Raw genomic sequence first — 25,905 nt, forward strand, 5'->3', positions numbered from 1 at the left:
AAGACGTCTACTTCCTTTATTCTGGGTGCCAGAAAAATCAAATTACTACAAAATGCTTTCTACTAACAGAAAGTATTCTAAACTTTTTTTTCTTCTAAAATTTTAACTTCTGATTTCTAAAATTTCCAATTATTTAGAGGAACTTTGACATCATTATTTAATAATTAATAGTTTACATGGCATGCTTATCTTTGTTAATTCTTTAAAACATAAATTTTTAATAGGATTTCAAGGGTGGAAAAGAATAAGAATATTCCTTAAAACTTTATATAAAATTTTATATGTATATGCATTTTCTGAGAGGATTCTCAATTCTCCAAATTCTCAAGGGATCCTTGACATCTAAAAAGTAAAGTAGTGCTTTAAAGGCTAAGACTATATTTATCTTTATTAGTTAGCACACTAACTAACAATAGGTAAAGCATACTCTGAATTTTCAAAAGCTAAATTTTTCCTTTTATTACTGTATTTCTTGTATATCTTCACAGTAATATAATCCACACACTATTAAGTTAAATAAATTGTTCAAATCTCAGTATAGCTGAAAAGAGGCAGCCCATTTTTAAAGTACTTTAAAACCAAAAAAAATTATATTAACTAAGATTATAATTCACATGACATTTGTTTGGATTCCTTTATTTTACTGTTAAGAAAGGAAGAAAGATAAAAAGTAAAATAACCAATATAAGAACCTGAAAATCTTTCCAATTTACTCTACGTCCTCTGTAGTTTTTAGGTAAGGCAAAAAGGAACATAAAGTGTAACCATGATTACACTAATGTTAGCAAAATGCTTCTCTCTTACACAGAAAGAAGAAATATTCTGCTCTGGGAAACTATCCCTTCATTCCTCACTCTGGCGTCCAGTAGTAGACTTCACCACAGTACTCATCACTCTGAATGTAAATGTGTTTCATGATCTGACTCTCCTCCACTACATGGCAGATGGCTTCCTGGGAGGGCAGTAGGTCCCTTTCATCTTTCATCATGCAATCCACAAAGCAATACCTAGCACACAGGAAGTATTAAAATACTAGTGGAACAAATGAAGGTTTTTCAGAGAATGCTGACACACAATGATAACACACATGTTTAAGTGGGGTATGGGGGAATAAGCATGATATAACAAAGAACAAAGGGTGGCATTTTTGACATTCATATTCAAGTATATGACTGAATATACAGAGGGACTGAATGTATGTACAGAAAAAATATTAAACTACTAACTATTTTAGGTAGCTCTTTTTACAGTCCATTTAAGTTTTTTATTATCTTATTTAGGGATATCTTATTTTATGCCAACTATGATCTGAAATACAAGTTAAAACAAGGTTTAACTATCCTTCATAAAAATTCCACCCTGGAAAATATAGGTTACTAAATACAAAAATAAATTTGTATTTATTTAAAATTTAAAAAACAAACAAACAAAAATCTTTTATTTCCAGTCATTTGTATTTCCTTAAATAGCTGTAACTCAGCTTCCTGTATTTTGCAGACACAGAAAATAATCAATGATTGCCATTACTGAAACTTAAAGATAATATTAATTCTTTATATGAGCTTTTATAAAGAAATGAGGAGGGAGAAAAATGAAACAGCCTCCAATTAACATTATGACAAAGCATCAAGACATGAGACAACAAACTAAAAAACTTCAGCAATTACTTCTAACATGTCAGCAGCTAAAGGATTAGCTAAAATTAAAATAATAAATTTAAAATCAGGCAATAAGCAGTATTACAATTTGTTCTACTTAGTATAAATTCTTTTTTAAATTAATTATTGATGAATTTAAAAGATGACTGGTAAGTCTTATCTTACAGATCGGGAACAAGAATCACTGCTTTCGTTTTTCTTATTATGTAACAAATCCTATCATCATAACATTAAGTATTCTTTTCTTACCTTTTTAAGATGTCATGTCTCTGAAGGCCAGAAATGGGCTGCTGTTTAAAAACCACCTAAATTCTGGGACTAACTTTTCAAAATCTTGACAGCTACCATCAACTTCAGAAAGGAAGCTCACTCTTCTCTCTTACTCCTGAGTCCTGTCAACTGACATGGTGAGAAGAGGCAGTGGCAGTACTTTTCCCCATGATGCCTACCATTCCTGTGATGCCTACCATTCCTATAACATTCACAGGTGAAAATGCCTATAAACTGCAGGGTGCTCACAGTCTTTGTGTATGTCTATATGAATATGTACTAATATATACATACATACACACATACATATATACATTTTTTAAACTTTAATCATTCCAGGTAGTTACAACAGAATCTATAAGTTGCACTGAAAGACAAACTGAATTGTCATCTCATACCTACGAGCCATAATTCCCCTAATTATAGGACATAGTTAACCTTCTGGATTACAGCAGACAACCCTTAGTTACAGGACACAGTTAACCTTCTGGCTTACAGTAGCCATTTCCACTTATGCAGAATCAGATACATTTTGTAAAATGCATCCTAGAGACAAAATACAGGGTTGGCAAACTATGTATGCTGAAGCCAAATCTAGCCAGCCCATTGCCTATTTTTGCAAATGAAGTTTTATTGGAACACAACCACACATATTTATGTATTACCTATGGCTCTGTTTGTGCTACAACACAGAATTGCACAGTTGCAATAGAGACTATAATATGGAATGCAAAGCCTAAAATATGTACTATCTAGTCCCTTTACAGAAAAAGTTTGCCAGCTCCTCTCAGGTGTAATAGTTGTGACTGAGAGCTGCCAAGTACCTACTCCAGTGCTATATACTTGATAAGCATGATGAGGAACCACCTGAAGTAGGTATTATCTAAGTTGAAAATAAAGCAAACTAAATTTCTAGACTACCAACAATATAAGTACCATCCGGAACTCTGTTAAACACGCAGATTCCTAAGCCCACCTATAGAAATTCTTGTTCATGTGGTCTTGGATTTTTTTCTAGTAACCTACGTGATTCTGTCACAGAATCAAATCTAAACTCTTAATATAAAGATAAAATGACTTATCTAATGCCACTTACTTCCATATGTGATTGAGCAGAAATGTGAACCCAAGTGTGCTTAGTTCCAAAAATCTATGCTCTTTCTGACTTCTCGTGGTTATTACTAAGCTTTAATATATCTGCTTTTAAGAGTTAATGTAAAGATTTTTAAAATTTAGTTACAATATACAAAATCTAAGTTATTATGGTTGAAAATACACGTGAAAACGTCAAGATGATCCAGTATAAATTCGTGAAGTTTAACTACAATTTGCACTTCTGATATATGAAGGATCTAAAACATACAACAGAGAGATACTAAGCTTGATGATGTTAAAGCCAGTCCTCTGGCTTTCTTATTGTTATTTTTATATATTTATATCTCATAGGTGGATAGAAAATGGTGAGGCCCTGAGCTCAAATTACATGAATAACTTAAAAAATGATAAATCAAACTCATTTTGAATATAATATGCAGCTTAATCATTTATTCTATGTAGAAATTATTTTAACCCCAACTCAACACTTGGCTTTTAGATGCTGTACAAGGTAACTGGTTAAGAAGGTAAAGAACTCTGCAATACATTATTTCTCATTTTAACTATCCTCCTTCGGACTGCTAAGCCAGTCTATTTTTTGCTATTAAATTTACTAAAGTTATAGAATTTACATTTTTTAGTCTGAGGCATGGTATCTCCTTATAAAAACAAATATGTCATACAGTTATATTAATTCAAAACGATTAGCTCCTAATTTGAAACAGAATAAGATGATAATAAACAGAAAAGGCTACTAGCCCCACTTACATGAGTGTTAGGTTTTACCTGAGTAAGATTCCAACCACATTTTCTTAATGCTTATCAACTAATCACATAAGAATTGATTTTTTTTTAAGTGGATGCCATGGAGTCCACACTAGCCTTTCTAACAAACAGTATAAAACCATTGGTAAGTAAAAACAGCAAAACATCTCCTACAACTAACACACAAACATAACCACAAAGACAAGAAATAAATGGTACATAAAAGACTTCTATGAAGAAGGGCATACTCTAAAATATATATCAAAATAATTATATTTGTTGAACTTTGAAATGTATTCTTCTGTGTAGGAAAAACATTAGACACAGAAGTATTATTTAGGTAACTCTTGGTAAAATGAACAAATAACAACCTTGATGTCCTAAAGCCAAACAGCAGCATAAAGACTTTATTTCAAAGTATGAGAACTTTTCATATCACTGATCAATAGTTAGATAGGCAACTGGTAAAATTAAAACATAAAAATATACTTTTTAATACCAAGACAAAGTAATCTGATTTTTTTGGTCCCTTCTATTTTAGCTTTATAAACAAGTTTGCTCTATGAAATGAAAATGAGAAAGAAACATAGAAGCATGAAAAGTTAAAATGCTATTCCAAAGGAAATAGACTCTCTCTGATTAACTTGCAGTTAAAAATAAAGCTGAGTGTCCACTTCAAACGTAAGATGAAGTCCCTCACTTGAAATTTCATTACATAAAATAATGTGTTATTCGGTCTTGCACTGAACTTAAAAGCTAATACATTGCTTTAATGGATAACTAATGCGCTTGTCTCATAAATGGCATTGAGATTTGGTTACTAGTATATAATGTAGTACCTATATACTATGACAATTATATATAATAAATGGACAATAAATACTAAAGGACACTGTCAAGTACATAATGTTTTAGGGGGTACTACTGAAGTTTTAAATAAAGAATTCCACACAAAAACTTCCAGACATTCAAAATAAAGATGTTAGCTTAGTATATCTTTAAATAATATAAAAGTTATTAAAAAACGTTTTTGAAAATAGGTGCTACAGGCTACCACCCTTGACAGTGTTCTTTACGTGGTTTTCTTCAAGTAAAGCAAGTTACAAGTATTAACCACCTTTGCATTAGAATAGTCTCAACTTACAATCTATTAATAATGGTCCCAAACAGTAATGTAATGTAAATATGACCATTTAATCGTAATTATTTGGCTTTAGTATCTTCACAACAGCACATTTTGATTCGAAACAATCTTCCAACTATAATGATTATCTTCAAAACTGACTTCCTATAAAATGCAATAGCTTCATAGTTTCAAGCAGATTTTTTGAATACTAAGCCTTCAATCAAAATAGTATTTTTAAATTTCTATTAAGTACTGAAGGACATCTATTGTTTAGCAACCAAACCTCAAACCACTTCACCCAATAATAATACAAACAAGTGTTTCTTAAATATGAAAACAGAGAATTTGAATACAGAAAGATATGAACAATCACAGAAAACATTTTGCCAAAAAGTATAACTGTCTACCACAAAATACGTTAAAACTATTTGCCAGATCTTCTTGATTATTACTTTAGTAGGTATAAATTTCAGCAAGCACAAATAACATTTCCTCCATCTGTGGCTCTCTCCTTAGCATCAAACTACCTAACAAATCAGCATAACAAACAGGTAACAAAAAACCTGGAAACATTTGTTTCTAATACTGTTGTCCTTAACACTGAGAAATTTTCTGTATTTATAAAGCAGTTGTATACCAATTGGTTTTTCAATAACCCCCATTACAAGCAGGTATATTTTCAAACCATGAATTATCAAATAGGTTTTATAGTTAAATATAAACAAAGTCATTTTTATCATTTTTCATTTAAAACTCGTTTAACAGGAACCAATCTGTTTCTATTAAACCAATTCTAAGAAACATTTTATACAAATATATAGAGAATATATAATTCTAATTAGCAGTTACCATGACTTTATAACCTAAAAGAAAATATTTAAAGACGTCATGCATGTTTTCAATCCTTGCATTTGAATTAAATTTGAGACAAAGATCAAAAGACCATAAAGAACATCAAAGAAATCATCTCTACTTACTGCTAAGGTCAAATACCTACCTTGTTTCTCATTGTAGATTATATTCTTACATAGTAGATCATTATGGCAAAGCACAACAGGTGAGCCCAGGTTGGAAAGAATCCTCTTCATCCAAGTCATCTCTTCCTGAAGAATCTGAGAGCTTGGAATATCACTTAGGAACCTTTTAGTTTTAAAAGAAGAGTTATATCTTGTTTAGATTAATGACATTTTTTCAAGTTGGATTAAGGATTAATATCTAACTTAATAAGTTCTTTCCACTCAATTGCACACACTCCTGAATTAAAACAATCCAATTATTACAAAAGGTGGAATAAAAAAAAGGTTTACTTAAAGTTACAAAGGCAGTCCATTAAAGAACTAAAACATCTATTTCAAGTTTGGAAGGGTAAATGCAGTATAAATCAGCTACATTCACATTTCAAACTCAATAGATATCTACCATTGATAAATCAACTAATTACATGGTAAGCATATAATCACTGTATTATCATATAACAGTCATAACAAAGAATTATCATATTATCTATTATAGGTATTATCTCAGAGTGGTCAGACTGGGAAGGGTGAGAGGTAGTATGGCAAGCGGGCCTAGAGATCATAGCTCTTTACCCTACACTCTTCTGTACTATTTATTATGCTACATTTGTATTAATTTGATAAAAATAAAACAAAAATAGGGTGTTACCACAAATTCCTTAATAGCACCATCAAAGGCTTACAAAGTTGCTGGTAGTTTATTCTTTCTCTTCTTCCCTTTACACTTTTAGATAAGTTCTCTTCATGCGTTCTCTAGTCTCTCAAATTACCCCTTACTTTTCTATTTAACAATACAATAAAGATTCTGCACACTGTATTTGTTTTAATGAATGTGCCTATTCAGGTGGTTGCTACCTGTACTTTTCCCACTACTGCATTCTCCTCTACACAGTTTCCAAAAGTAATCCTTGTAGGTTCTTTTTTAGATGGTATAACTTGGTTCAAGAATCTATTTTAAAAGTACATAGTTAAATGGAAATAACAGGATTCAAAGGATTATGAACATGATAATTACAAACATGTACAAACAGAAATGTAATTGTTTTCAATGTTCTAATTGTATATTATCTTTTGGGACAAGATGCTTTCACCCTGTTATTAATCACTGGACATCTCCAGCTTTTCCAAAGTATCACTAACATCAAGAATTTAAAGCACACCTTGAAGAATCTAGGAAATATGACCCAAAACTTACCCTAAATAACCTTCTTTGAATAATAATTTTAAAAATAGCAGCTAACATTTATTTAGCACTTAAATGGCCAGGCACTGTTCTACTTCCAAATACTAATTCAATTAATTCTCACAAAAACCCTCAAAGGTAAATGTACCACTCTTATTTTTTCCATTTTACAGATGAAGAAATAGACAACTTGTCCGGCCAGGCGTAGCTCAGCCTTTGAGCATCAACCTAGGATCCAGGAGACTGGGTTCGACTCCAGGTCAGGGCAAATGCCCAGGTTGTGGGCTCAATCCCCAGTCAGGCGTGTACAGGAGGCAGCCGATCAATGACTCTCTCATCATTGATGTTTCAACTCTCTCTCTCCCTTCTCCCTTCCTCTTTCTGAAATCAATACAGATATATTTAAAAACAAACAAACAAAAAAGAAAGAGATAACTTGTCCAAGGTTAAATGTTAACTGGCAGAACTGAGATATAATCCCCAGGCAATATGGCTCCAGAGTCTTGTGCTCCAAAACCGTACAATGCTATACTGCCTTCTCAACTCCACTGTCATCTTTAAAAAAATAATAAAATAAAAATCAAGAAAATCTTGCATTCACTGTTGCCATCTATTTCATTATTTTTAAGTTGTCTTCCCTAAAATCTTTCAATAAAACAGCTATTTCCAAGAGAATTTTCTGTTTTTATGCTGTCACTTCCCCAGCACACTGGACACACTTCTAAACATTTGCCTATCCCACTTAAAGGAGTATAATATCCTTACCAAATTCAAAGTTTGACAAAAACCTGCAGATACAAACAGTTACACAGCCCTGGCCGGTGTTGCTCAGAGGTTACAGCACTGGCTCTGTCTCGGGATTGATTCCCAGTCAAGGGCACATACCTGGGTTGCAAGTTTGATCCCTGGCCCTGTTTGGGGCACATTCGGAAGACAACCAATCGATGTGTCTCTCTCACATTAATGTTTCTCTCTCTCTCTCTTTTTCTCTGCCCTCCCTCCACTCTCTCTAAAAAAAAAACAACAAAAATAAACAGAAAAGTTACAAAAAGTGACTCAAATTAATCAGAGAAATAATCATACTCAACAGAATAGAGCTATTTTTCCTTAATTGTTTAAAAAGAAAAAAAATCTATAGGCCCTATATGTCTGTTGTTGTTAAAGACTTCATAAATACGAAAGCTGAAGTTTTCATGTATGTTTTAGATATAAAGAACAAAATAAAATTTCCAATGTTTGTGCTAATACTACTAATCACACTATGTAAAAATATGTTCATATAAATTAGTCTAAAAACTTATTTACAAATTGTTTTATATAGAAAATAATGAAATACTGTAGTCAGTTTCAAGCTACAAATCTGAGTAAGACTCTAGTAAATTCATTTTCAACCTCATTATATGGAACTTCAATAGTCATAGTAAACTAAGACAATCCAAACTTTTTCACACTCCAATATTACTATGCTGTCCCAATGTAGACCTCTAGGCCTATTCAAAACAGCTGTGAACAAAAACGATTTTTTTTAAAAAGTCTCAAATGGCCAACTCATACTATGCAAAAACATACCTATTCACAGCTATCTTTATATTTCAGTTACTTTCAAATAAATACTCCATCTTTATTTTTTGGCCCTCACCTCTGCCCATTCCCATAGCCCCTGCTTTTGTAGGGTTTTGTTGTTATTGGGTTTGGGGTTTTTTTTTTAGTCATCTGGGGGAAGAAAAAGAGAGGTTTTTTTCTGTAGTGTCATCTGAAAGTGAAATGAATCGATGCTTATTTTATTTCAATGCAAAGAGATAAACCAAACCAAATTTTATACACAGAAACCTCAATTATCTTTGAGACCCAATATAGAACAAAGCAATGTAGAACATCATTTCAAATGTAAAAGTAATTTTAATAATTTTACCTTTTATTAAGATCTTCATCTGCAAAGCCTGTGGGAATGAGAGAGAAGTATTTTCTCATCTTTAGCCATAGATTAGACTTGGGAATCCAGCCATTGTGTGCATGGATAGCATGAATTTTAGCAAGCTGACGTGCTATGAGCCTGTTTAAAAACAAAACAGCATAAAAAGAAAATATAGTTCATGTCTAGCCACAGGTAAACTAAAACAACTACTGTGCATTTTTTATAACATAATTTCTTTTTTACCATAAATGTGTAAGATTCAAAATAATTTAGCAAGTCAACTCTCACAAGGAGAGGGAAAACAAATGCTTAAAGCATCAGAAAGAAGAAGACTACAATTAATATGGCAATTAAATACTGTGTCCAAAAAGGGCTGAGTGTGTGAAAGTAGGTGGCCTATTTTTATTACACAATGTTTGGGACCAGCAGAAGAATACACAATTATAAATTATATCAAGGCACATATTAGAAATTAATCAGAGATACATACATTTAAATTACACTGAGTCACTTTAATTTTGAGTCTTTGAGGTTAAGGGTCAAAAAGGGACTAAAGTAAAAAGGTAACCAGAGGGATAGATGGGTTGAGTTAATTTCTATAACTGTTAAAGACAAATTCTCTGAACAAACATTAGGATTCTATGATATCAGAATCAATCTTCTTGATGCAACCTCAAAATAATTTGAAGTTGCATATGCTTGTGCCATGCTACGTTTGTCTCTATAGAACCCAATACAGCAAATGATGGAGGAACAAGCATATCAAGCAGAAATAAGAAATAAGTTACCAAATGGCCTATAGGCTACAGGTGGAAAAATGACTTAACAGTAATTCACAAATTAAAGAACTTAAAACTGGCAAAATTTTCAAGATGCTAATCTAATGTAATGCTTCTCAAATTAGTTCTATGACCTACAACACAGCACCATGTACAAATGTCTGAGGTCCCACCTCAGATCTACTCAATCACAATGTGAGGGTGGGCCCCCAGCACTCCACATTTCATTTCATTTCATTTCATTTACTTATTTTTATTTTATTTTAAATCCTCACCTGAGGATATTTTTTCCATTGCTTTACAGAGAGAGTGGAAGGGGGAGAAAGAGAGAGAAACATCAATGTGAGAGACACTGATTAGTTGCCTCCTGCACATGCCCTGACCAGGGTCTGGGATTGAGCCTGTAACCAAGGTACATGCCCTTGGCTGGAATCAAGCCTGCGACACTTTAGTCCAAGGGCCGACACTAAGCACTGAGCCAAACCGGCTAGGGTCAGCACTCTACATTTTAAATAAGATCTCCAGGTGATCCTAATCCACTGTAAAGTCTGAAGGGCACTAATATAATGCTCTACAGCTTGACTATGTACTGAAATCAAACTTTGGAACTTCAAAGAAAAAATACAGAGCCCTGGGTACTGACCCCTCAGAATTCATGATTTAATTGGTCTGGGCATCAAGATATTTAAAAGCTACCAAGATGATTTTAATATGCAAAAACAGTTGAGAACCACTCAAACCAAAGCACACAGGAATCTAACACTAGTAATCCTTCACCAACCTGTGATTACATAACTTTATTACAGTTTTATACTATAGTGAATATTCTTATCTACCTAGTTTCCAATAACAAGAGTTCTGATTTTCCTTTGGAGAAACTTCCATCCCCCTCATTTTTAGTTCATGTGATTCATACAGAGTTTATTTCAATCCTGATTCCCTGTCTTATCTGCAACAGTAACTTGAGGAGTGAAGATAGGACACATACTTGCCCGGAGCATTCATTCCATCCTTCGGGCCACAATAATTGGTTCAGGACATATTACCCAAGCTATGCCAAAAGGACTTGATCCCAGAACTTTTGTTGAAACTCTGATTTTGGTTGTAGCCATTAGAAAAAGAAGAATCCTCCACCCCACAACCTGGGGTGGGAATACTGATTAGATAAGCCTGCAACTGCTGATCACTGTACTTGTCACTCTTAAGAAAGTTTGCCATTTGCCAGAAAATACATCACGTGGCCCAGTGGCTGGAGCATCAGCCCGGGCACTGAAGGGTTTCTGGCTCAATTCCTGGTCCAGGGCTGGTACCTGGGTTGCAGGTTCAAACTCTGGGTCAGTCGGGAGGCACGCTGGAGGCAACCAATTGATGTGTCTCTCTCACATCAATGTTTCTCTCTCTCTCCACCCTCCCCTTCTACTCTAAAAATCAATGGGGAAAAATATTCTCGGGTGAGGATTAACAAAACAAAAAAAGACAAACACAGACTGTTTTTTAAAGAGTGATATTCATAATGATACTGATCTAGAGCCCATGGATCCATCCTTGCTTGAACTCATTCTCAGTTATATGTACCAATAAATTCCTTCTTCAAGTCAGTTTGAATTCTCAACTTATCATCCTCAATCAAGGGTCCTAATGCATTACCAAAATATTAAAATCTGTAACCTTTTAAGGTATATGTGCTTTGGTTCATACCTCTCAAACAAATTAGGAAACAAAAGACTCTTTATATAAATTAAATAACTGCTACTTGACTGACCTTCCCAAAGACCACATACTCATGTCTAACAAGAATACAGTGAAAAAGAAATCTCTTTTTATGCTACTCTTTCGTATATGCAGAGGCCCAAAGGAATGTATGGTACTACTTTAAGCAACAAGAAACTTCAGAAAAAGTCAGATGATAATAAAAACAAAACAAAGGAGAGGGCAAATACATATACACACACACGCTTATGTATTTACCCATATATACATGTGTGAGACACACATATAATTTAAGCCAGTAATAACAGTTTTAAAACTTTAAGGATATAGTTGGGACAAGAGGTCTGAAGAAAGGTATGATCCGTGTTACATAAAACTCATGGGGCAATCTATGTCAAGAGAACATTATGTCCTAGAATTGTTTAATGAACAAATGAGACTGGTGATGCAGGAGAAGAGTCACATATTAGAACAGATATTTAAAACCAACAAATAGTATTTACTGTGATTTTTAAAAATAAATAATGTCAATTTTTATAAGTTTTATCCCAGAGTTTGTATGAAACTCTCATTTGTAAAATATAAAATATAGTCTCAGAAGTTGTATGCTTTTAAGTTATTTAACTGGGAGTAACTGGAATGACAATTCTATGGAAAATACTTCAAAAATTAGTAATATATATGCCCACAATTCCAAGGGGCTCTTATAGATTAATGGAATCTGTTGAATATGAATAGCTGCTAGAAGAGAAAGCACCTACAAATTTTGAGTGCCCTGACTTTTCTGGAAGAAAGGTGGTTAACTGGGGCTGAGCCAGGATTTGAACTGGTTATGTGATGCAAAAGCCAAGCCCTTTTCACTACAGAATAGCCCCCATAACACTGCACAGAATTAGAAGGTTTCCATTCTGACTTTGCCATTGTATTTTCAATCTGAACTAAAACAAACTATTTAATTTCTTTGAGTTTCAGTTTCCTTACAAGAACAAAATTGCTGTTTTATGTCATAACCTTTAAGTTCTCCTTCAAATCTAAAATTATATGCCACTGAATACCAGAAAAAAAATTACATAAAAATTTAATTGATACCCAACCAGCGTGGCTAAGTGGTAGAGCGTTGACCTATGAACCAGGAAGTCACGGTTCGATTCCCAGTCAGGGCACATGCCTGGGTTGTGGGCTCAATCCCCAGTGGGGGGTATGCAGGAGGGAGCTGATCAATGACTCTCTCTCATCACTGATATTTGTATCTCTCTCTCTCCCCCTTCCTCTCTCTGAAATTAAAAAATATATATACATATATATAAAAATAAGAATAAGGATGATTCTTATTAAAAAAATTAATTGATGACAATATGAACTTCATATTCAATACACAAAGATCTTGTAGACTAACTTCCCATTTCACATCAATTTCCTACTAGTTATAATAGAAATAGTAAATGAACAAAAACTATTGATTAACAAGCAAAATTTCCAAATGATAATGATTTTTATAAAAAATTTACCAAATATAATTTTCTCCTTTCAACAAATTTGATATTACACATAAAAATGAGTTACTTTTATATGAAATTTTAAAAATAAACATTTCTGCATAAGGTAATATATACCTACTGAAATAGAAAACAAACTAAAATATTAATGACCTTACTATAGCAAAATTAATATTTTCAAAAAATCTGCATCAAAACTTAAGCATTAATTATGATCTTCTATTTGCCCTATCTACATAGGTGCATTGTTAGAAAAAAATTAGATTATATAAGGGGCAAAATTAATATTTAATAGTTGTATTGTGTTTAATAGGTAAAAGTACAGAGTGTTATTTAAAATGTTTTATAGCATTTTCCTATAAAATTCAAAACAGAATAACAGGAAATAATAATAGTAATACTTGAGATTGCTTTGTCAATACTATTGATAAATATTTCCATAAGTTACCCTACAAGGAACAAAGACCATGCCTATTCTTCCATGTATTCTAGAACTCAGCACTTAAAAGAGGTACTTAAACAGGCATTTGATGAGTTAAGAGTCATTATACCTTAGCACAAAATTCAGAGTACATTTAGAAACTTACCGTAAGACCAAGGGATTCTCCACTATTAGGTATATTGTTAGATGGATTAAAATCTATCTTGGATTTTTAAAAACCTCATACAGTAAGAATTGTAAAATTAATGCCTTGCTATACAAAAACAAACTGGCCATTTGAAATACTGCCTGCTCTTTTACAAGAAAGACATCTTCTACAAGCCTCTTCTCAAAGAACAGAATTCAGTGAACTTCTACAGGTCTTAGAACTATCTGGTCTATCTTTTCTGTAGAAAAATTAATAAGAGCCCAGCTGAGTGGTTCAGTTGGTTGGAGTGTCGTCCCATACACCTAAAGGCCGCAGGTTTGATTTCCAATTAGGGCACATACCTAGGTTGAGGGTTCTATCCCTGGTAGGGGTGCATATGGGAAGCAACAGATCAATGTTTCTCTCTCACATCTGCCCCCCCTAAAAACAATAAACATCCTCAGGTGAGGCTAAAAAAAATTAACAAGAAAGAAAATCTATTTATAATACAAATATCCTAATGGGAATAACAAATATAGTTTAATTGTAATCGCAGCACCTATATACTAAAAAACTAGAATTTGCTAACAGACTTTAAAAATTAAATAAAACCTAATTACAAGTTCCATACTCATCTAAAATTTTGATAAATTGGGCTTGATCAAAACATGCAATTTATAAAGAATGGCTTTGTTAAGAAAATTAATAGTTTTTACTGATAAATGAATTCAATAAAGTTGCAGAACACAAAAGCAACACAGAAAAATTAGCTACAGCTCTACATTAACAGTGAGCAATTCAAAAAGGAAATTAAGAGAACAATTCCATTTACAATAGCATCAAAAATAATAAAATACTTAGGAATGAACCTAACCAAGGGGGTGAAAGACTTTGAACACTGAAAACTACAAACGTTGCTGAAAAAATTTAGTTACACAAATAAGTGGAAAGATAACACATGTTCACGGACTGAAGACTTAATATTGTTAAGATGTCAGTGCACTCAAAGTGATCTATAGATTCAATGCACTCTGCATAAAAATTCCAATAGCATTTTTCTGCATAGATAGGAAAATCCATCCTAATTATCAAACAGAGTAAGAAACCCTAGATAGCTAAAACAACCTTGAAAACCAAGAATCAAGCTGGCAGTCTCATACTTCCTGATTCCAAAGCTTATTACAAAGCTACAGTTATCAAACCAGTGTGTATAGGAGGTTCTCAAATAACATTTCATTCAATGTTGATAAGAAAAATAAAAATCAATTCCCAGTCAGGGCCACTATCTGTGTGGAGCCTGCACATTCTCCCTGTGTCTGCATGGGTTTTCTCCAGGTAATCTGGTTTTCTTCCACCTAAGACGTGCATGTTAGGTGAACTGGTATGTCTAAACTGCCCCCGTCTGAGTGAATGAGGATAGGTGTGTGAGTGTGCCCTGTGATGAAAGGGTGTTCTGTCCTGGGTGGGTTGCTGCCTTGTCAAGATAGGCTCTGGACAGCCACAACCCTGAACTGGAATAAGCAGGTTGGAAAATAATTATCTTATTTTTATTGATCTTTCTTAAATGTATGTATAGCTCACATTTATTTCAGTGCTTAATATTAGAAGTGTTTTGGGTCATTATTTAGAAGACTTGTGCTGTTTCTGTGACCAGAAATATGCCATAAGAACTTTTATTTACAGATGACCCTTCAACAACGCAGCAATTAGGGGCACTGAGAAGGACTCCCCTGCACAACAGAAAATCCACAGATAACTTTGACTCCCCCAAAACTTAAATACATTATATAGTTGACCCTGGAACAACACAGGAATTAGGGGTACTGACCTCCCATGGAGCTGAAAATCTGCATATAACGTTTGACTCTCCGAAAAAATAACTACTAATAGCCTACTATTGACTGGAAATCTTACTAACATAAAATCAATTATCCACAATGGGATACTACCTCATAGCCATCAGGATGGGTACTATAAAAAAAAAAAAATTAAGTGTTGGCAAGGACATGGAGAAATTAGAATCCCTGTGCACTGTTAGTAGAATGCAAAATGTTGTGGCTGCTATGGAAAACAGTATGACAGTTCCTCAAAAAATTAAAAATAGAATTGCCATATGATACAGTAATTCCACTTCTGGTTATATTCCCAAAAGAATTGAAAGCAGGATCTCAAAAAATATTTGCACACCTGTGTTTATAACAGTATTTATTCACAGTAGTCAAAAGGTGGAAGCAACCCAAATGTCCATCCATGGACATTTACATAAAATGGAGTATTAGTCTTAAAAAGGAAGGAAATTCTGACATGTGCTACAATAGGGATGGGTCTTGAAGACATCATGCCAAGTGAAATAAATCAGTCACAAAAATGACAAAAGCATGAATCCACTTACAGAAGGTACCTAGAGCAGTCAAATTTATACAGACAGAAAGTAAAACGATGGCTGCCAAGGCTGGGAGTAGGAGAGAATGAGAACTTGTTTAATGCATAAAAATTTTAGTTTTACAAGATGAAATGAGCAATGGAGGTTGGTTGCACAATATGAATGTACTTAACATTATATACTATATACTACATATATACACTATATACTATGACACTATATAAACTGTATAGTTAAAAAATAACCAAGATAGTAAATTGTTACATGTATTTTAACTCAATTAAAAAGAAATACATTTTAATTAAATAAAATGGTCATAAAAAAGAATATAGTTCTTAAAAAGACTTGATTAGAACACTCAATTGTTTTCTATTACCAAATTTTTATACACAACAGGAAAATAAAACTATTAAAAAATCTCTCCAATAAGGCAACAGCATTATTTACTAAACATTAATTTTTGTGTTATATATACAAGGTTAAACATTTCATGACTATCATATCATCTACCTAGTCTCAATAAATAAGGTCTTACTGAACTAACATCAAGGCAAATGCTACTTCAAAATCCCATACTCAGTAAAGCCAAATGTGTAAAATCTTAAGGCCTCAGAGAATTTCTCAAATACCCACTAATACTAACTGCTCCCCCTCTTGGAACTTCTTAGATTTAAGAGCTTTGTAACAATAAGAGGAATTTTTTTCATTGAAAAATAATCCCTAATCCTACCATTCCAATATAGTTTATTTCATTTTTACATACTCCCTTTGAATTTTCACATAAGCAAATTATTGCCTGATTGTAGCTACAGTTCAGCTATCAAGCTGATTTTTTCTTAGCCCTGTATAATTTTGCCTGTTTTAGACAATATTCAAAATTATCATTTCAATTGCAGCATAATACTTATTAGTGCTGGTGTACCTTAGTTATACCTAAATGTGAGTTGTCATAACAGAAACATAACATATAACTTTGTTTCATAAGTTACTATATTTCTTACTGATTTCCAAAAGAGAACATTACCATTTTACTTCCAGCTCACAATGAACCAGTTCCACTACAATACCTGCAGCACTGTAAGTCAGTGTTTTTTAGTCACACTTCTTGAAAATGTACAATTCCTTTTAAACTGTATTTCTCCCATTATGTCTGTTGCTGGGTGGTTTTTAATTTAAGTTCAGCCAGGATTCCCAGCAAGAGGCAAGTTTTAGAGAAATACCTGATGGGAAAATTCCTAAACACCTATGAATTTTAAAAAATTTTCTGAAGGTCTCTGCAATACTTGATTGTTACAGAAGAGTTCAAATAAAATAGATCATGATAACTTACCATAAACTGAATTACTAATTAAGCATTAAGTTGGTACCACTCATCTTTACTTATCATCCCATTGCCTCAGTTTTCTCCATGCTCTGCTTCATCTTTTAAAGCCCAGTTTAAATGTGATCTCAGTGAAACACTGCCTAATTTCCCCAAGTATACCACAGTAAACTATCTGTACTATTCTTAAAAGCTTTTCTCTTCTTCCAGTTATACCATTTCACTTTTCCCCCCAAAGATTATTGTCTCTAACAGACTGTAAACTACTAGGAGAGCAAGGACTGTTTGAATTTTTTCCTCCCCTAAACTAGATCAAACATAAACATATATTCCAACACCTTTTATATTCAAAGTAGATACTCTTTTTTATAATCATAACACAGGCAAGTGGATAAGTCTGAATGAGCCAAAGTAAACAGAGTACTGTGGACTTTGATCTAAGGTTCAATCAACATTTACTGAAGCTGTGATTAATCAGTCCAGATTGTTGGCTGCATATTGAGCTGACCTAAAAACAATGGCTTAAAATGTGACATCTAGTCCCAGACAGGTAGCTCAGTTGGTTAGAGCACTGTCCCCATATGCAAAGGTTGTGGATTCTATCCCTGGTCAGGGCACATACAACAATCAATCAATGGCCTGGCAAGGCGTGGCTCAGTGGTTGAGCGTTGATCTAGGATCCAGGCGATCAGGGTTTGATTCCTGGTCTGGGCACATGCCCGGGCTGTGGGCTCGATCAATGACTCTCTCATCATTGATGTTTCTATCTCTCTCTCTCCCTCTCCTTTCCTCTCTCTGAAATCAATAAAGATATATTTTTTTAAAAATTAAAAAAATCAATCAATGAATGCATAAAGGAAACAACAAAATTGGTATTTCTCTTTCTCCTTTTCCTCTCTCTCTCTAAAATAAATATTTTTTTAAATTTTAAAAAGTAATAATAATAAAACAAAATAAAATAAAATGTGACATCTAACTAAACCCAAACTGGTAATAAGAAATGTGAAATGCCCGGCTGGCATGGCTCAGCAGTTGAGCATCGACCAGGACACTGTGGTTCGATTCTCGGTCAGGGCACATGCCCAGGTTACGGGCTGGATCCCAGTGAGGGGGCGTGCAGGAGGCAGCCAATCAATGACTCTCCCATCACTGATGTTTCTCTCTTTCTCTCTCTCTCTCTCTCTCTCACTCTCGCTCTCCCCCTCTTCCTTCCTCTCTCTGAAATCAATGAAGATATATTTTTAAAAACAGAAGAAGAAAAAGAATGTGAAATGCTTTGAGTCAAGCACTGCTTTAAAAAATTAAGGGAAGGCTTGTTCTTCCACAGCAGACTAATTCAAAACCTCTTGTAGTTCTTTCTTTTGCAAAGAGTCAACACTTAGAACGGCAGATAGAAAGAAAATGGTTCTTTAGCCAAAAGAAAATCCTAACTAAAGAAAGTTTTTAAGTTAAACAAATAATTGCTCAAAGAAAGAAAAGGCAGTTTTAAAATATCTTTTCTTAGTGCACTTAATACTCGTTTTTCAAAAGGAAAAATTTTAGAAAAAGAAATGTACCTGAAAATGGCAGGGTTGCAGACATGCTTTGGATCCAATGCTTCTCCCTGTATAAATTCATAGCACAGTCCATTATTGAAGGTACAGTAGAGTTGTGGTGCACAGCCATGAGCCTGTAGCACTCGGAAACTCTTCACTTCCTCATCTCGATCGACCAACAACTCAGTCTTATTGCCATAAATTCGCACCAGGACTACATCCTCCATGGTGTTACCCACGTAACAGCCAATAAGTTTATTTGTGATTCCATCTGTGAAGAGCTGCCCAAAAAAAGAAAAGAATGGGGGGAAAGCAATTACATACTTTCAAGGAAGTGATTAAGAGGTGACATGAAAATAATCAAATACCAATTAAAAGAAATTATCTACTTTTTAATATAAAAGAACTACTGAATACAATTTTGCTTAACATGTCTATAATTTTAATTCTAGATTTAAACAAATAATTATACTGTTTAATCTTGCCCTAAATTTCTGTAACATTATCTTTCTTTATTCAAAAGTGTTAATTATTCAACAGCCAGTATTTCTATAGAACTTTTGGATAGCTATTGTCTTTCAGTGTGCCTTGTACTTGTAATCATTGCAAATGAATGTGTATGTGTGTATTCTATATTCTACACACACACACAATCTCTCCTATGTCTAACAGAGTGGAAAATCTCTGAAGACAGAGGAACTGCCTTCTCCTTAGCATGGTATACAACATAAAAACGTCTTTAATAATGTTCATAAGTTTAAATATACAAATACAATCTATCATAATTTACATTATGATTAATCTCCAACTTATAAAACAATGAACTTTAAATGTCAATTTTAAAGGTTACTTAACATAACATGCATTAGAAAATGTTTAAGTATTCAGGTTATAATAATTTCAACTTGAATACTACAGCTACAAAAAGGAGCACAACCTTAATTAGAGGAAGACAGGTAATTAGAGATTTCTACAATATTTTCTTAAATGGACTTTTGGGCCCTGGCCAGTGTAGCCCATCCATACACCAAAAGGTTGTGGGTTCAATTCCATGTGTACTCTCTCTCTCTAAAATCAATAAAAACATACTCAGGTGAGGACTAAAAAAAATGTATTATTAAAAAATTCATAATCAAAATATGAGCAACCAATATATAAAAAGAACACACTGCAACCAAATGGAATTTTACTCCTGAATGCAAAACAACGGTTTTAAACATTCAAAAAAAAAAAAAAATCTATGTAATTCAGCTCAATAATAGAAAAATGGAGAACAATCACGCAATCATTATGAGATGCAGAAAAAGTGCTTGATAAAATTCAAAACTCATTCATGATTAACACATTTAGCAAACGAACAATAAAATAAAACTTCCTTAATCTGTGAGTATAGCCAAAGAAAACCTACAATGAATATCATTATTACGTATGATAATGATACCTGAGTTTAGAACAAAACAGGAATGCCCATTATCGCCTTCTATTTCAATACTGTGCCGGATGTCCTAGCCAATACAGTAAGACCAACAACACCCACAACAAAAGGACTAGGAAAAACAAACTGTCATTATTTGTAGATGTGGAGAAAATGAAAGAAAGAAGAAAATCTAAGTGAAAAACATTCGAATTAATGTGTGAAAAATTCAATATATGACCATCAATTAAATTTCTATAAACTCACAAGCCATCCTTTTAAATGATATCCTTTACATTAATATCAAAAAGCTTCAAATTCCTGGGGTGGTGGAAATCAAATGAAATGTGTAAGATCTCTACATTGAAACCTTCAGAAGTTTGAGAGAGATTAAAGACCTAAGTAAATGGGATATAACACATTTATGGGTTGTTAAGACTCAATATTATTAATGAATTCACTTCTCAAAGATCTATAAATTCCACAAAATCTCAAAATCCACCCGGTTTCTTTTGTGAAATTAAAAAGCTGAATCTACAATTTATTATGGCAATTTAAATAGTCAATAGTCTAGACAATTGCAAAGAAGAACAAAGCCAGAGTCCTATATCAAGGAATATAGTAACTACATCAGATACCAAAACCTTGAGAGTAATCAAGTCAGTGTGGCAATGATACAGAAATACACAAAACAGACCAAGGGAACAAAACAGAATTCATAATCAGATCAGTGCAACCTCATTTAGCCCAAAGGTTACTCTGAAATGGGAAAAGGATGGTCTTTTCAATAAATACCAGATCAACTGATAGCCATCCAGTATGTCAAAAAAATGAATCATGACCCTCTCCACCTCACACTATAAACAATTCTATATCAAAATGTAAAATATCAAAACAATAAAACTTCTAGAAAATACTGAGGAGTATCTTCATGACTTTGGCACAGAAAGAGATCTCAAGACACAGAACGTGCTATCCATAATGAAAATAATTGAAAAACTGATCTTAAGACTATCAAAAGACACTATTATTGCCCTGGCCAGTGTGCTCAGTTGGCTGAACATGGTCATCTCATGCACCAAAAGGTCACTGGTTAGATCCTGGGTCAAGGTACTTGCCCAGGTTGCCAGTTCAGTCCCCGGGGAGCATACAGGAGGCAGTAGTCCGATGTTTCTCTCTCTCCCTCTCCTTTCCTCTCTCTAAAATCAATAAAAAGCATTTTAAAAAATTTTTTTAAAAGACACTATTATTGAGAGTGAAGCCCTGGAGACGGAAAGATGGTGGCACTGCAGAGTTGGCGCTGCTGATGAAGTCCCTCAGGCTGAGTAAAGGGAACAAATACAGCGCTCAGGGTCAGTGTCAGATTCCAGTTATTCAAACAATGAGCCAAGTCTAACAAGACTGACTAGTATAGCAGCTCACCTAGTCAAGCAAATCAACAAAGACTATTTGCTTGGGTGCACTGCAGAAGAAAAATCAATAGTTCATCAACGGTTAGAACACAGAGTAACTCAGGAAGATGAAACCTCCAATAAAGATGATATCTGCATTATGTTGAAGAATCTTAATTCATATCTTGAAGATAAAGCCTACTTTACAGGATATAACTTTACCTTAGCAGATACTCTAGCATAGTATGGATTTCACTGTTTCATAGTTGACTTGACAGATCTCGAAAGAGAGAAATATCTTAATGTGTCTCGCTGGTTTTGTCACATTCAGCATCACCCAGGCATCAGGCATCTGTCTAGTATTGTCTTCAAGAACAGACTATATGCTAATTCCCATTAGAAGCTACCCATGCTGTACAGAAGAGTGATTAAAAATATGTTAGCTCGCTAGAGTGGCTCAGCGGCTAAGCATCGACCTAGGATCCAGGAGATTGCAGTTTGATTCCTGGTCAGGGCACATGCCCGGGTTGCAGGCTAGAGATCCCCAGTAGGACGCGTGCAGGAGGCAGCTGGTCAATGACTCTCTCATCATTGATGTTTCTCTCTCTCTCTCTCTCTCTCTCTCTCTCTCTCTCCCTTCCTTTCTCTGAAATCAATAGATATCTTTTTAAAAAATAATAAAATATATATGTGTGTGTGTGTGTACATTAAATGGAAAGTGTATTCAGGACCAGAGGATTTATGTAAATCAGTATGCACTCATTCTTTATTTGCTGAAGTTGATAGAATTTTTAAAGTATAATTTGTGTCTGAATGCTTTAATTTAGTTAAAATTTTGCAATTTTTGATTCAGCTGCTGTCAAAATTTGAGTTAAGATCAACTTATAAATTACCTTCTTTTTATAGATGAAATTTATCTTAGTAAAAGTTGGGAATGAGTAGCTTAAAAAAATATACATTCTTTTTAATGGTTTACCTTTTTGGCTACTTATTTACCTGGTGTCATGACTCCTTTTCAAGGATACCAAGACCACCCTCAATTTTATAGGTTCACTAGTATGACCCTAGACTCACTGTAATAGTGTTAAAGGATTACTTGGGGGAAAAGAATAAGAAGAGGCCAAATCATCCATCGTATGAAACAGCAGGCATGTTGCCATCTGTTACAAAGGAGGTAAAAATAAATGACACCTACAAATGAAATCCAACACCAGAGGAGTTGAGTCATTCCACCACAATAAAGTGCAAAATAATGAGAAAGTGGCTAAATGCACAGTTCCTTGGCAGTTATTAACCATACTAACTAGAACAAAAAAGTAAAAACAGTTTTAGGGTGGATCCTGATGTACTGACCCAGATTCCAGCCCGTCCAATCCAACATCAGGCTGTTCATCTCAGAACTATCATAAAAGAGAGGAAGTTGTGCTGACCAGCAGGTAATTCCACTACAACCACTGTTGACCAAGATAATCCAGGTGTAGGGGACAAAAATGAGAACTACTTAACAAAGGGATGTAATATGAAGTTGTCTCATTTTTGGATCAATATAGCTAGCTCCCTGAAAAACCTTTATTAATATGGCTAATAAGAATGGTTAAGTTAGCCCTGGCCAGTGTGGCTCAGTTAGTTGGTCCAGTGCACTGAAAAGTTGCTGGTTCCACCGCGGGGCTCAGTCCCCAGTAGAGGGCGTGTAGGAGACAGTTGATTGACGTTTCTCTTATTGATGTTTCCCTGGCTCTCTCCCCTTCTCCCTTCCTCTGTCTCTAAAAATCAATTAAAGAAAGTATTTTTTTTTTTAAATGGTCAAGTTAGGAGCAGTCTATGGTTTGAAGACCATGGCATGGTTTGGGCTAATGCAGGACCCATAGCTCACTACTAAACAGGCCTAAATGGCTGAGATAAACACAAACACAAGTCTGTTAGTCTGATACGATAGAAGCAGCTAGAAAGTTTGTTTATTCTGAGGGGAATTGTCCTGCACTTCCTTTGCATGTAAAGTGGAATACTCCAGATGAAGTGGATTATCTAGATGCAGGCCATACCAGAATGGCCTGTATATGTATATATAGTGACCAAAATATTCGACCATTTAATATGCCCTGCCCCCAGGTCCTGGTGAACACTGTGATAAAGGTGGCTCCTTCTACATGGGTTACCACGTAACTTTATTATACCAACACAAAAAAACTGTTCAGGATGTTATATTTAATTTGCTGTCTCAAGCTTCCTTTTAAGGATCATAGGGATAATACTAAGAAAATCAGAATTGTTCAAAAGAAAACAGAAAAGGGAGGGAGACAGCAAATCTATTTGTTCCAAAAGAGTGGAAGCTTTTAATGGTTATTGAAAAACTGGATGAATAAAGCAGACATTGATAGGGCTGAAGCAAAAGTGGTGCAGTGGGTCGTATGGGAGGCAACCAATTGATGTCTCTCACATCGATGTTTTTCTCTCTCTCTCGCTCTCTCCCCCTTTCCCTTCCTCACTCTCTAAAAAAATAAAAACATATCTTCCGGTGAGGATAAAAAAAAAAAAAAGTTTTTAAATGGAGCATTATCAGAGGTTGGGTGCAATCTCTATTGGTTTCCCACCATTGAAGGGCCCCAAAAAAGTCCCAAACAAGGAAGCAGAGTTCTGTTATGTAGTTATGGTCTAGAATGACCAATTAACTACTAAATAAATTCAAATGAATGAGTTTCCTCAGGCCAATAAAACAGTAAAGACAAGTTTTGAATATTAAGATAATGGCTACTACTAGACAAGCCTAAGGAGCCTAAAAAGGTGGAAATTAATGCACACCCATTAACTGTTTAATGAAAGAAACTATTGGATTCCACCATCTTCCAAAAAAAAAAAAAAAGTAATGTAACAGCAAAATACCATCTTCATGTATCCAGCTGACAAAAATTTTTAAGTTTGGTATCGGGCCTTGGACAAGGTACAAAGAAAAAGATACTCTCCAACACTGTTTTGAGGATTACCAGACTGCCCTACAAATTTCAAACTTACCAGACTCCACAGCTGCATGAGCCAATTCCTTGAAATAATCATATATGAGAGAAACTGTTTCTCTGTACAACCCTGACTGACACACAGTTTTTAATCTTTTAATTCCATTAATGAGAATTTACGGATATACTTTTTAAAATTTTCATTCATTGATATATATGTATGTATAAGCAATCCACTGCAATACTGTTTTTAATATCTAAAAACAGAAACAATTCAATGTTGATTTAAAAATATGGGGCAGATTACATATATTAACATGGGAGGATGTCTAAGATATATTATTTTAAAAAGCAAGATACAGAGTAACTTAGTTATGTATACAAAATAAATATAGTGGTACTTTTGATATTTATAAACATACTTGGATATGCGCTCTGGTAAATCCGTAATTTGCTATTTTTTTTTAGAAGTTCAAAGGAAACCATTCACAAAATTACCTATGGGGAGTATGACTTGGAATTGAGGAAGTTAGACTTTTCAGTTTTCATTTATATCCTTTTATGTGTTTTAAGTATTTTATTAAGGTCATGTATCATTTATATGTTTTAAACAAAATCAACAGGTTTAGATAGAATGTCAGCCTTCTAATTTTCATATTTATACTCTTCAGAATTTTTTAAAAACTTCATTTAAAAATAAATGTGCCTGGGCTCAATCTCTGGCAGGAGGCATGCAGGAGGCAGCCTTTTGATGTTAGATGTTTCTCTCTCTCTCTCTCCCTCTCTAAAATCAATAAAAACATATTTTTAAAATATGCATTTTTCTGAATGTTTGTTGTATCTCACAAATTTTAAAAAGGTGATAAAAATTTACCTATTTATAACCCATTTGTATCAAAGAGTAAAATAACTCCTTATAAGACAAAATCATGAGATATATAACCTCTGACTCCTTAAGTATAGATTTCTATTACTTCCCTATCTTTGTCACTCACAGAAACAAAACAAAAACCTTAAGCTTCCCTCTTCCCTTACCTACAAGCAATTAACAAGTCCTGCACATTTATTTTCTGAAATGTCAAATCTGTCCCTTATTTCCGTCTCCAAGGCCACTGTCCTAATTAGGGTCCCAGCACCTCTCATCTGGACTAACAGTCTCTCCTAGATTCTTTCTCAAACATTCTTTAATACAATACACAGAAAGAAATATATTTATCATCTACTTCAGTACATAGATACTTTTATATAAAACTAAAACAAGCTTCACAGATCTTGGAAGGCTCTATGATATACCCTATCATCCCATTTTAATTCATCTAATTTAAAGT

General features: G+C 33.9%; 1 protein-coding gene and 1 pseudogene across 2 annotated transcripts in view; one reads left to right on the top strand and one right to left on the bottom strand.

Moving 5' to 3' along the window:
- ETNK1 (ethanolamine kinase 1) overlaps positions 1 to 25,905 on the bottom strand; it is a 47,100-nt gene that overhangs the window by 14,186 nt on the left and 7,009 nt on the right. The window contains exons 2-4 of the mRNA XM_081127522.1: positions 18,843 to 19,102; positions 9,026 to 9,166; positions 5,912 to 6,054 (exon numbers count right to left, since the gene is read on the bottom strand). Of these exons, the coding sequence (XP_080983648.1) occupies positions 5,912 to 6,054; positions 9,026 to 9,166; positions 18,843 to 19,102 (544 nt within the window). The remainder of the gene's footprint in view (positions 1 to 5,911; positions 6,055 to 9,025; positions 9,167 to 18,842; positions 19,103 to 25,905) is intronic.
- LOC308553596 (eukaryotic translation elongation factor 1 epsilon-1 pseudogene) lies at positions 20,285 to 22,026 on the top strand (annotated as a pseudogene). Its single transcript has 2 exons — positions 20,285 to 20,338; positions 21,476 to 22,026. The product of its transcript is annotated as a eukaryotic translation elongation factor 1 epsilon-1 pseudogene (transcript).

This window comes from Miniopterus schreibersii (assembly GCF_964146895.1).
Source record: "Miniopterus schreibersii genome assembly, chromosome: 2".
Lineage (NCBI taxonomy): Eukaryota > Metazoa > Chordata > Mammalia > Chiroptera > Miniopteridae > Miniopterus > Miniopterus schreibersii.